The sequence below is a fragment of the Prionailurus bengalensis genome, chromosome B1, assembly GCF_016509475.1.
Source record: "Prionailurus bengalensis isolate Pbe53 chromosome B1, Fcat_Pben_1.1_paternal_pri, whole genome shotgun sequence".
Classification (NCBI taxonomy): domain Eukaryota; kingdom Metazoa; phylum Chordata; class Mammalia; order Carnivora; family Felidae; genus Prionailurus; species Prionailurus bengalensis.
Window position 1 is genome coordinate 2,993,001 of NC_057344.1, and position 13,954 is coordinate 3,006,954.

A 13,954-nucleotide genomic window follows, 5' to 3' on the forward strand; every position below is an offset into this window, starting at 1 on the left:
AAAAAAAAGACTCATTTAATTATCTGGTAGAGATCCAAACAGCCTTCGAGTGTCTTAATGTCAAAATTCATTAAAGTGGAGAAAAATAAAAATTTAAAAATAAAAAATAAAAAGGGAACTTTTGGAAAAGGTAATTACTGATATGTTCCCCTGCACAATAAAAAATAAAAATTTCTTATGGCGTTTTTTTCTCCTTACAGAATTATTACAAATGCCATTATACATGCAAGAAAAATCAAAATCAGAGATGAACTGACTTGTGATTCATTACCGAACACTGCCTTTCTGACACGGCAGAGAAGTCTCTGTGAATCTCTTCCTCCCATGAGTGACCTTTTGCAAAAACAATGTATCCATGACTTTGCCCAATACAATAGTGATTACTTTTTATTTCCCCTAAAGAAGAACGGAGCAAAAATTCCGTCATCACTCTTGCCATAAAATGCTAGATTTTATAGCATTTGGTGATATCATCTGTCAGCCTCCATTTATTTCTCTCTCGAGTCATATGCTTTTAGTTTAATCCTTTAAATTATTTATGTCACCCTTCTGGAGGCTCTTTTGTCTTTCTCAAGGTACTGATGGTTAGCAGTATGTCCGTCCGTTCCAAAGGATGAATATACATAGCTGTGTGTGTCAACTGGCAAGCTGTCACAAAATAGAAGGAATAATGAAGTATAAAACAAAAATACAATTCACAAAACTAAATCTCTGGGGAAATCCTGTAAAGCTAAGTAGAAACTAGTGCAGGGGCACCTGGGTGGCTCAGTTAGCTGAGCATCTGACCGGTTCAGGTCATGATCTCATGGTTCGTGAGTTCGAGTCCCGCGTCGGGCTCTGTGCCGATAGCTTGGAGCCCGGAGCCTGCTTCGGATTCTGTGTCTCCCTCTCTCTGCCCCTCCCCTGCTCAGGCTCTGTCTCTTTGTCTCTCAAAAATAAATAAAACCATTAAAAAAATTTTTTTTAAAGAAACTAGTGCAGACCAACATGCACGTGGAACTTTATAGGATCCGGAGGACTGCGACGTAGGTCACCAGGGTGACCTACGATCCTAATTAGGCAATTCTCATGTTGTCACAGAAGTGAAGCATAGGAAGGTTTCACTAGAGCTTTTTTAAACGCTGTAAATGCTTATGTTTTAGTCTTTATGATGCTGTGCATGTCAGTAAGGGAGCAAGATGATGAAACATCCAATTAGAAGGCCAGGGACACGGATTCCACAGCCACCTCTAGCTCTCATTTTGTCTGACATTGAGTAAATCAATTACGCGTCACCTCGTGCCACTGTCCTTTCTTAACATGGTCCTGATCATACTTTGCCCTTTCCTCTCTCTGAGAAATGATGACGATTTATGTCCAGTTTCAGGACAGCCTCACCTTGAGCCACCCTACGGTGGGAGGGGTTTCTGTTTCACAGTGTGGCACTTCCACAAACACTCCTCTGCACACCCCTTTCTTAGAAATGCCATCGCGCTGGACTCCAGTATTTTCTTCCTGATGTCTTACGGTAATTAAACAGCTATCTTGATTTTCATCTAAAAGTGTACATGCCAGAATAAAATTTTCTAATGCAAACCAAGAATTATACGCTGGGATGGTGGACTGGGGACTGGTTTTTCATATGGCATTCCCAGAGATGTGAATACCTTTCCTCTTTATGATATGCCCATCTTGTTTCACAGTAAATACAGAGTTCCTTCCAGGACTTTCTAGCAGCCTGCCTCTATTGTATCTGAATTACACGGACAGTTTTTTCCATTGTGACATTTCCATTGAAAGTCATTCTATTTTGAAGGATGTATTATATACAATACGTTTCTCTGGGTTTTCTTGTAGAAGCAGAGTAAAAATGCAATCTTCTGAATTCTTACCAGAAGGTGTAAGCTTATAAAAAAAAAGTATGGGCATGTCTTGACATATTGATAGAAAAGGTTTCCAATGATGCAATTACATAAGCATAGAGTTCTGGGCTTGTCACACTACTGACATTACAATTTTCTCTCCTTGTAACACTATCCTTTTTATAGCAAAACAAATTGAGTATGGAATTTAATTTTTCACTGAATATACACTTTTAAAAAACATATTAGTTGGAAGCCTATTAGAAATAAGCTTTTATCCCCCTCTTTTTTCACAGCTGAAAGTCACTGTGTTGCACTTGATAAGAATTCACGGCAGAATTGTTTCAACAGCGATGCCCAAACTAAAATAAATCTAACATAAAAATAATGAAGTTAGAGGTATATGGCTCATTTTTCTGGGAATAGACTTAAACATATGAGCATGCAGAGATAATTTTTAGATTAAAACAAAAAGAAACTGTCAGACTTAAATGTTTAGGGCTTTCTAATTGTTTTTTTCTCTTAAGCAAGTTGTAAGACAAGTACATTTTGTGGTTGGAGCCAGGTTCTACTTTTCCTTTCTCTGTGCCTTCGACCCTTCCGTGCACCACACACACTTCTACTAGGCTTCTGTGTAAATTCACCTGCACCCAAATCCTTTACCGGGGTTGCTTTAACCCTCATGACCCCGAAACACAGACTGAAGTCACAGACAGGCGCATGCTTTGGAGATTTGGGGGCCTAAAAACCAAAACCCAGGGGCACCTGGCTCGATCAGTCAGTTACGTGGCCAACTCTCAGCTCAGGTCATGATCCCACAGTTCATGGGATCGAGCCCCACGTCAGTCTCTGCGCTGACAGTGTGGAGCCTGCTTCCAATTCTCTCTCTGCTCTCTCTCTCTCTCTCTCTCTCAAAATAAATAAGTGAAATACATAAAAATCATTAAAAAAACAACACTGAATCCATGACAGTACAGAGAGTGACTCTGTGACTTGTATTGTTTGCAACTAGAGATCCGTAACTATTAACCCAAACATATCCTGGAAATTTAAAAGTTCACGGAAACAATCAAATTGTCTGTTTCCTCTTTTTAAAGGTCTACTTACATCTGCAAGTGAGTGCACACACACAAACACACTGTTTTTGAAAACGGAATTATCTGAAAAAAGAATTAAAAAACAAAATTCCTAAAGAGGAAACTGTGACGGACAGACCTGAATGTGACCCCAGGACCCCACCAGTGCCTGACACTGATGCCCACGAAATCCTCTCCCCTTCCAGAGCGTGGGCCAGATCTGTAGCAAGGTGAGAGAAAGCTGTAGCCCAATGGAGGCCCCAGATCTGGTGATTCTGAGTTAGTTGAAATGGAGATGATCCTGGGTGCACCTGACTCGATCACATGATCAGATGAAAGTCCCCCAAAGAAGGCCTGGGCCCCCTAGACAGAGGCCTCTCCTGCTGGTCAGAGAGACCAGCAGTGCCCCAGAACCCCAGGAGCTTGGCCTTGTCCTGCTACCGGAAGGAAATGAATTCTGCCCACAGCCACAGGAACTGAAGCAGGGATACCGGCTTTGGGTGAGACCGACTGGATCACGGCCTCGGGAGACCTTGAGAGGACCCAACTGAGCCAGGCCCCGTCTCCCCACCCCCCGGGGAACTGTGAGTGATAAAGTGTTTTAGGTCTCTAATGCTTGTGGTAATTTGTTACACAGCAGTAGAAAACCAGTGCACAAAATAACTGCCTATTGCTTCGAAACACCACTATACTATTACCCACCAGTTACCATAGGGAGAACAAATCACGCTTATTACATTTTCCAGCAGTTTTATCTGTTGGATTAATGGCTATTTGAGAATAAACCTGTGCTCCATAAGCCTTTTTTTTAATGTTTAGTTATTTTTGAGAGAGAGAGAGAGAGAGAGAGAGAGAGCAAGCAAGGAAGGGGCAGAGAGAGAGGGAGACACATATCTGAAGCAGGCTCCAGGCTCTGAGCTGTCGGCACAGAGCCTGACGCGGGGCTCGAACCCACAAACTGCTAGATCATGACCTGAGTCAAAGTAAGATGCTCAACTGACGGAGCCACCCAGGCACCCCTTCCTTGGCACAATTTTAATCTTAATGGAAACAGAAGAAAGATCTGCCAGTGTTAGTGTGGGTTTATGTGTGAGCTGGTTATTTTCTCCACCTCTTCCACGCTGACCTTGGCTGCAGCACAAATATAAATTCTTTTACAAAGCACTCATTGAAGGAAACATCACTTTGACATGATTTTCTAGGCTATGCTACACACCACAGAGACCGAGGATGTGGTGAATGCTGTTGAAGTAAACTCCAAAATAACAGCACTTACACACATGCAACCAACAGTGTTTGGTAACTTTGTGAATACCTTTATTATTTATAAAATTAGATTCTAGACCTTATACTCAAGAACGGCCATTTAACTTATACAGATCTTCCAAAATACAGTGGTAAAAAAAAATGGAATCAGTTATGAAGGGAACACAGCATTGTGCATGTGACTCTCCTTCAGTCATGGAGGTAAACTCAGAAGAATCTCTATTAGAAATGGAAAAGAAAAGAAAAAAAAGAAATGGGCAGGTCTCAGCACACACACACACACACACACACACACACACACACACACAGACACAAACCACGTGCGGTGATGGCTGTGTTAACCTTCATGTGGGGATCATTTCACATTACTTGTGATGTATCAGTTCACCACCCTAAACTTACAAAATGCTGCCAATTAGAACCCAATAAAACTGGGGAAATGCCTTTACTCTTCTCCTTGTCACACACGCTGCATCCTATCCAGACTCCCATATCCATCATGTCATGAGCACGAAGGTCGCGTCCATCTCCTCACATTTCCCTCAAGTCTGCCTCCTTCTGCACCAACCCAGGTCAGCTCAGGTGATCGTCACCTACTAAGTGACTGTGGAGGTTACCTGCTGTTGCTGAAGGTAAGGCTCTGCCTCCTGAGAACCTCACATTTTACTGGTGTATAGACACCAGTAAAGCAAAAGGTGTATAGACAAACTATTAGAGGTTTGGGAGACATATAAGAAAGAGCAGACAATTCTGTTTCAGGAAGCTGGACAGCAAGGCAGCTTGTGTGCAGGAACAAGCATTTAAACTTAATCTAGAGGAAAGAAGAAAGGGATCTAGCAGGGAGGAAAGAAAATTCTGGAGGTTTGTACTGTGATTCCGGCTTTCAATGATCTCTCATTCTTCTGGAAAACTCTGTGTGTGTGTGTGTGTGTGTGTGTGTGTGTGTGTGTGTGTCTTAAAATATAAGAATCACATACTATCATCAATGGACTATAGTTTATTTGGAGAAAAATAAAAAAATATATATAAAAAAAGAATGTATTAAGAGCCAAAAATCACAATGTAATAAGGGTCAAAACTATCAGTCAGTGTGAATCAGGGCCATGAACTGACTCCTACAACAATAGCTTCAGATCCATTCCAGAGTTGAGGATATAAATATTTAGTCACATTTCTATCAACCTGTGTTTCACAAGTCCTACATGTGACTATCGTGAGACATTTATTCTATTTTATTTTTTTTTAATTTTTTTTAACGTTTATTTATTTTTGAGACAGAGAGAGACAGAGCATGAACGGGGGAGGGGCAGAGAGAGAGGGAGACACAGAATCAGAAACAGGCTCCAGGCTCTGAGCTGTCAGCACAGAGCCCGACGCGGGGCTCGAACTCACGGACCGACTGAGCCACCCAGGCGCCCCATAAGACATTTATTAATAACAGGCAGCCGGGCTTTGACTACTCTGACTCAATATAGCACTAAACATTCGGTATACAGGCAATACCTGTACAGTTGTTGGTTAATCAGAAAATGGTCCAATAAGACAGCCCAGAGATGTGTGTCCAAACTACAGTTATTTTACTAAAACCCCCAGGTAGAGAATTTCGGTTGAGTTGCCACAGAGGGCTCATTCGGTTCTCTCCACTGAAATAACTAAGAGTATACAATCCAGAAAGCCTGTTTCAGATCCAAATCCTCCCATATGTCCTGCGGTAAAGTGGGTCTGGAGAGCGACTATTCTGGGAACATTCTCGTGAAACTCTAAAAGAGGTTAAACATATTTTTTAAAGAATTCTGAATTCAATATAGGATTTTTTTTAATTTCCAGAACTACTTTTCTATAAAAGTAGTTGCTGAAATATTTAGAAAACACAGCCATCCACTGCCAATGTACTGTCCTGATACTTGAAGAACTTTGCAATCGCCAGGAGAAAGCAAGCAAAAATGCTTAAGTTAGATAAGGTGAAATTCTTATTGCCCTGAGAGGGCTCTGTGGAATCTTAGAGCTTCCTGGAATACAGCTTAAATAACAATGATATATAATCTAAGCTTTTTGTCTTACAGACCAGGCATCTGTCCAAGGTGCCGAAGATAATAAAAAATGAACACCCATGGTCCCTGATCTCAAAGACCTTATGGGTCATGCTTCCATTTGACACACTTATAGAATTGGAAGACTATGATTTGTTATGAAAAGAAACAAATCTGTAGGGGCGCCTGTGTGGCTCAGTAGGTTAAGCAACCAACTCTTGATCTCGGCTCCAGTCATGATCTCATGGTTCCTGGGATTGAGCTCCGAGTTGGACTCTGGGCTGAAAATGGAGCCTGTTTCACATTCTCTCTCTCTTCCCCCCTTTTTCTTCCTCCCCTCTACTCTCTCTCCCTCTCAAAACAAAGAAATAAACTTTAAGAAAAGAAAATAAACAAATCTCTAATAAAAAGGAGTGTTTTGTAATAGAGGTAACTTTATTTCAGTTGCATATTGCCCTAACCTACTACTCACAAACCAGCGGCTGCTTAATATAATGCGTTTACCCACGTTGTCCCCAAGATACCCGACTTCTCTTCCTCACCAATGCCTTTACATGTATAAGTATCAGACAACACGTGTGTTAGTCAACAAGGCGGGACCATCTAAAGGCTGTGAAATTCAGCTCATCCTCAGTTCGGGGCTTCGGTCAAGAGACCTGAATTGGGGTCCTGGCTGGACCACTTCCGGATGTGAAAGCTTCAGCAAGCCACTCAAGGATGTGGAGACTCAGTTTCTAATTTGTGAATAAGAGTAAAAGGAGCTCTTTAGCAGGACACAAAATTACCAAGATGGCAAAATCAGGTGTGCGAGAGTATGCTGTAGATATTAAAGGAGATTCAAATATTATTTGTATCCACTTCAAAAACGTTAGGGTGTTTAATAAGCTATATATTTACTTTCTGTTGACATTTCTGATCCACTGGTGTGTGCAGATTAATTATGGAACTGAAACATTTAAATATGAATGTTTCCTTAAGTGATGCAATTAACTATCAAGAGGCAATTACAAAAGTCTTTTGAAGTTAGCTGAAAGTGTCTTTACTTAGTCTTAAGCTTTAATAACTTGCTCAAAACATTTTATAACATTCATTATTTCCAAGCCATCTTTTAGGGATGAGTATTTGATTCTGGTATTCGATCACATTGTGGGAGCTTGGGATTTTTTTTAATTAATTACTTGGTGTTTAAAGCTAAAACTTTAATGTGAAGCTAATATTATTTTGATTATATAGCCATCAGCACCATCAATTCTATATTATAGATGCGTTTTCCCATCTGGCCGTGTGTTCTAGCTCTAGGACAACCTCACAAGTGGAAATTGCACCCAGGGAGCATCTGTGTTTTTGTAGGTGAAGGCAAAGAGGGAAAACAGGCAGAAAAGATAATTATTCCCACCAACTAGGTTATACTAAGAGCTAAATACCAATCATTGAAATGTTTCTTCTCAGAAACTCAGAAAGTTTGTGCTGTTATGTAATGAAAAAAAAAATCTGTGTGATTAGAGTGCCCACAAACAGATCCACAGATTCAAGTTTCTCAGAGTTACCCAGAGAAACAGCTGGGCGGGGTGGGGGGGGGGCGGTGCGCAGCAAAAGGTCCTCAAGCTATGCTGGATACCATGGAGAAACGTGGGGTTACACCAGCCACGCGGCATCTAACGGAGGCTGGCGATAGCACAATGAAGCGACCCTTCTTGATGTGACAAGGTGGACATTATACACAAATGAAGCCCACAACTTCTAATCTCAGCCCAGTCACGTGATTTTAGGACATGATGGCCCTTCTTAACTGCAATTTGGGAAGTAAGCGGGAGTCAGAATTCTGGAAACAGTCAAGGGACCCCATCGTTGGTGACAGGTCCAGTTAGCTTGAAGTTCCAAAAGGCAGGCACTTGCTGCTGGATATCTTCTGCACGACCATGAGAATGTAGGAACACATGTTCACAAATCAAGAATTACTCCAGGGCACGTAGAGAGAAAACAGGTAGCAGAAACTAGGGTTGGGAAAGCAGCGCGATGTGAAATAGAACCAGATACATTCTCTATGAAGCAGGCGGGGAAGGGTGCACGTGAGCTTAGTTACCTCCACACTTGGAGTGGTACTGAGGACCGAGGACACGGAAATGCACAAGGGAGACAGGGAAACACACAGCCCAATGCTTTCTTGTCCTTGCTGACAAACCGTAGCGGGACGCACCATTTGTCAGATGAGCCGAGGCGACGACTGGACTGGAGGAACACGCCAGGTGTGCGTGGAGATACCCTTTATTTACAATAAACCCTCAGGTTTACCTAGGGAGTTCTCCAACCGTTTTCTTTCTCAAGTATCCAACGTCCTCTAAGACTAATATGACACGTGTAACAGCTAGGAAGTGGGGGTGAATGCAAGTGGGAATAAAACAAAATCTATGAACATACTGATGGAAAACCCAAGTGGAAGAAAGAAAGAGGTTGCAAGGGTGTCCATCTTAGTCTGAAGCAAAGCCAAAGGGCTTTACAAGAAGCCTTTGAAACCTGCTTCAGAGGGACATTCTGAAGAGTCAAATTCTAGTAACAAAAAACTATAATTATGAATTGGTTTTATAATGCCCCTGCTACTAATTTATTGTGCATGCAATATAATTAATATACTTGCTGTTTACTGAATCTCGTAAATGGTTATTTTCATGATAACGAAAAATTGGCTTTCTAGTGTCAGCTACTCTACTTCTGTGTTTGCTCACCAAGTCGTGCAGGCCTTTCCCTGTAATTTTGCCCACCAAGGGGGATTTTAGGCAATTAATCTTCCTTTGAGGCACCTGGATTAGTTCTGTGTCTGGGATAATTATTATCATTTCCAGGACTTCATTTGCTTATCTGTCAAATAAAGAAATCAATCTTGATGATCACTAATATACTTTCATGCTAAAAAATCCAAAATTTTATATTTTTTGGCATGGCTTTTGGTGTAATAAAGATTTTTAATCAGCAGATTAGTGAAAGATTGGACTATCTGGTACATTTCATTGATTACTTAATTTTCACTATTTATCCACACCAAGTAGCTCATGTTTTACCTTACTTGTTTGGAAGTATAAATGGTGGAAATAACAGTGATCATACTGCAAATAACTCTTTTAGAAAGCACAGTCTCTTTTCCTTCTTTATTTTATATACTTCTTTCTCTTCTTCATTTTCATCTTTAAAAATATTTTTTGGGGGCCCCTGCGTGCCTCAGTCGGTTGAGCGTCTGACTTCAGCTTAGGTCATGATCTCACAGTCTGTGAGTTCCAGCCCCATTTCGGGCTCTGTGTTGACAGCTCGGAGCCTGGAACCTGCTTCAGATTCTCTCTCTCTCTCTCTCTCTCTCTCTCTCTCAAAAATAAATAACCATTAAAAAAATATTTTTTGTACTTTGATTGACATTAATCAGGGGGCACAACAGGGCTCTGTGTAAAACTGTAGGTCCGCGATCACAGCCTGACTCCACCAGCCCATACATCTGGTATCTTCACAGCAAATCCTGAAATTCTTTGTGTTTAGTTTTCTTATTAGGACATTAGTGGTGCTAAGAAAGAGCTTAGTACGTGGGGTTGTTTTATTTCATGACATTTATATGTAGTATATGTGACTAAATTACACACATGTAACTGACATTCTGTAATATATAGATTCTAATATTTATATATGTAGATATAATAGTAAAGTACTGATGTAGGGTAGACATTCAAAATTATTGCTATTAATTACATCAAACATTCATTCTAAATCTTTCATATGTACAAATATGAATTTTTGTCAATGCATACTATATTATAATCAGAATTTATTAAGCTCAGAAGCTCTTAAAAGTCATGATAGTTTCTTTTCAGGTACAGCCATTTTCTTTTTTTTTTTTTTTTTTTAAATTTTTTTTTCAATGTTTATTTACTTTTAAGACAGAGAGAAACAGCATGAACGGGGGAGGGGCAGAGAGAGAGGGAGACACAGAATCGGAAACAGGCTCCAGGCTCCGAGCCATCAGCCCAGAGCCTGACGCGGGGCTCGAACTCACGGACCACGAGATTGTGACCTGGCTGAAGTCGGACGCTTAACCGACTGCGCCACCCAGGCGCCCCGGTACATTTTCTTATGAAAATATTAATGCATCTAAGAAAATAAATTTCAAACTATCACTTCTGGCAATGTGTCTAAATTAAGAATTAAATATTAATTCAGAACACAGTAGGGAGACCAGAGAAAAAAATCAGTATTTAAAATGTATTAGCTAAGCAAAAAAAAAAAAAAAAAAATCATCAGCTAGGTATTAGATGAACCCCGAGATTTAAAAAAACAAACAAACCTGAAATGATGACGTCCTATGCTACTTACTCGTATAGGTGAGCTGGAAACCCTGGTCGGTTTCAGAGCCATTGGTGTTGAATTCCAGCCACAGGTGATTGGAAGTGCTGTTGAGGACCAGCCCCACGAGCTCATTCTTAGTGAAGGACCCCAACGGACGCGATGAACTGTCCTTTCCATCATACACCTAAACAGAGGTCACAGCGTGAATCCCCGGTTACTTAATTCTGTTTGCACGCTAGCAATTTTAACATGACATTCAAATCTCCAAACACGTGACCTCGTGCGGTACTCGAAAAACATACACGGTTTACTGAAAGGTGAATGTTTAACCCTGCGAAGCAGTCTTGTTTCTTCAGGTTGCATCATTACCATCAGCACGAAAGACACGAGATTCCACCTGTGGTCAGCTCATTCTACATGGATCACTTTGGGAGTCCTTCCCTTGTTTACTTAAAATGAAATACATCTTCATTTGCATTTCCAAGTTCCATTATTTCCCTTTCTCCCCCTCCCTCAGAATGCACTTCCCAAGATTGAAGGGGCGTACACGATTTTAGCCACGGCGTCGGCGTCGTCTGTGAACTATCATGCAAGTATTCGGACATCCCTCCTACCTGAATGTAATACAAGACAAGATGTGGAAATCTTGTCACATTTTGCAGCCTTTGAGGTTGAGGGGACTTTAGTCTTGAATTAGCTGTGATAAAAGAATCCCATCATGTAATGACATCAGAGACACGTGCTGTCTTCCTCGAGAACACTTTGTATTTGACTTTACCTTCCTAGGTGGTCGTAAAGCGTGGGTGTTTAAAACGAGTATTTGGAAGGCAAGTGGACACGTTTGGTTTTGTGTAGATGTTAGAGGTAAGGGAGAGGGGGCATTGGGGGTTGTGTCCCCGACTTTCACTGGGGGAGACCACCCTGGGAGTGGATGAGTGCCAGTCACATTTCCTAAGTGGGGATTGGGTCAAACAATTTAGGGCACAGGCATGTGGGACAGCTCACAGGAACCTTTTATGCTAATGCCAGAATAGACTGGATTTGCATTCAGGAATGACGGACTGTTGAGGCCCCCCAACAGCCCTAGTAAAGTGTCCAGAACAGAATGCACAGTGGCAAAGGATAATGTGTTTGCCTCTTTGAACTATTGGAATGGTTCACAGCAAGGAGCCACTGGTATGGATAAGGGTTTTAAGAAAGAGTGAATATGTATTACATCGGAAAACACCCAGTTTTTCTTGATTCAAAAAAAATCTTAATTAAAGGCCATGAAAGTCCTCAGATTTGTCCAATGTCTGTTCACTTCCCCACTATTTTCCTTCTCACATGGATTAATTCTTACTTTTCTTCTCTCAACTCCCTTCTAATAAGCGTACAGAATGTATACCTTGCTTGACAGACTCACACATGTATACACACTCCGAAAAGGTAAGAGCACATTTGGGAAAATTAATTTTATGGCTCATTATTTCACTCCTTTCCAATTAGATAAGTATGTGTGAGAGGAGTAGAATCAAATACCCCACAACTCCTCACTAAAAGCCAGTAAGAGGCTATCGTGGGAACATCATCCCTTGACTCAACATGTGCATTCATCAGACATGGTGTGTCTGTGACACCAGAGTGTAATGAGTTTTAAGTCCAGAGGAATCTGGGTCAGAAAGAAGATGCCCAGACCTTGCGAGAAAGGTCTCGTCTCACGGCATATACCACACGATTCTCTGCAAGTTACAGAAACCCATAGAGATGAGGGGCACAAAAGTAACGAAACCGTCACGTAAGCTCGATCCTGAGAGTTCTGGAGCACTGTCAATAGTCACCTCCACGGGCCTTGACGGGACGCTTCCCACAGATCAACTAGATCATCTGGACAGCATCCAGCTCCCAGGATCCTCAAAGCTACAACTACTCAAAATGAATCATCGCCAACGCTGAATTATGGGCTTCTCCCAGACCATAATTCTGTCCTGTCTACACCGCAGGCAATGAGCTCTGCGCTTGGCAGAGCTTGGCATGTGAGGAGGAAGAAGTCATGCACCACGCGGAGCATCATCCTGTCAGCTCCCTCAAGTTACAAATCTGGATTCAAGTTTTCTGTGGACCACAAACGACCACCCAGATGGTATCAGAAGTCAGAAGACTTGATTTTTAATTCCACTGAAATTCGGAACAAGCCACAGCAGTTCAGCATAACACCCCTTGGTCGCATGCCCTCGTCTAGCTGCTGCCAGGATCCAGGTGTTCCTTTTTGGTACTGGAGAAAGGCTCCCCGAGTCCTGTTACTACAAGGCTGAACTCTGTGCAGCACAAATGGTCCTCTGATTTTGAATTTAACCCATGGCCTCCGCCCAGAGCGGGATGGCCTAGTGAGCAGGTGGCCGCCGGTTAGGAGACATCACGCAGCATCCTGAGTGGCAGGGTGGGGGGGTGCTGAGGGAAGGGGGTGTTTCCCAGTTTTACAGAGCTATACCCAAAGGTCCGTTTCCAAAATTAACTCTGCGTTCCATATATATTCCTTTCATGACATTTCTTTCAAGCTCTATTTCTCTTACAGGTTTTATTTTTCCCATTTGATGTGAGAAAACATGTTTTTATACGTGGAAATCCATGCACAAAACTTTGGTCTTTCTCACTGGATCCTACTATGTATGAAGGAATGACGTGAATAGCATTTAAAGCTAAAAATAAGAGAATCCCACTTGAAAAGTTTTTGACAAGGAGATATGTATTAGCATAGCCAATAAAAAAAGACATGCTTGCAAAACATTCAGGCATTTCAGATGACTGACACTTTCTCTGCAATTAAGTGAGGTAAGCATGATTTTTTATTTGCTTTTTGTTATAATCAACAACTTTAAACTACGTGCAATCACAAATGAACATTATTCACTTCTTCTGCAGCAATATTTATTAGTGTACATTTTATGCGGTATCTCTAATCACTCACCTACACCAAGCATGGTTAATTGTTACTTACAAGTTTTCTCTGAAGGCTTACTGACTTCTAAATTTGAGGTTATCAGAGAATTCAGAAAATGGTTCCTTACGACACAACTTTAATTTTTTTTTTTTACATCGGTGAGAACATATTAGTTTCCTGCCTGAAAATCACTTCTTAATGACAGAGCTTCATGATGTCAGCATGAGGTTTTGAAAGACTATTACAATAGAAGAACAATGACAATAAACCTGGTCTTCTCAACAATGACATTGAAATAGTCAAGGCCGGACTTAGGAGGGAGTAAGGCACTTTAGGCTTTCAGTGCCTCTGAAGTGTGAACATAACAGCTAATGAGGTCAGGGTGGGGATCCTGGAGGGACCCCTCTTTAACCGTGTGCAAATGGATGACAACCGGGAAGTCAGTGATGGTTCCCTCTCGACTGGCTCTTTGCATTTTTCCCAGTGTTGGCAGCTCAG

At 41.5% G+C, this 13,954-nt stretch overlaps 1 protein-coding gene across 2 annotated transcripts in view; it reads right to left on the reverse strand.

Moving 5' to 3' along the window:
- The window catches only part of CSMD1 (CUB and Sushi multiple domains 1), a 2,022,422-nt gene that overhangs the window by 337,792 nt on the left and 1,670,676 nt on the right, over nucleotides 1–13,954 (reverse strand). For both annotated transcript variants that reach the window (XM_043557450.1, XM_043557440.1), the window contains exon 23: nucleotides 10,564–10,720. In XM_043557450.1, coding sequence (XP_043413385.1) covers nucleotides 10,564–10,720 — 157 coding nt within the window. The remainder of the gene's footprint in view (nucleotides 1–10,563; nucleotides 10,721–13,954) is intronic.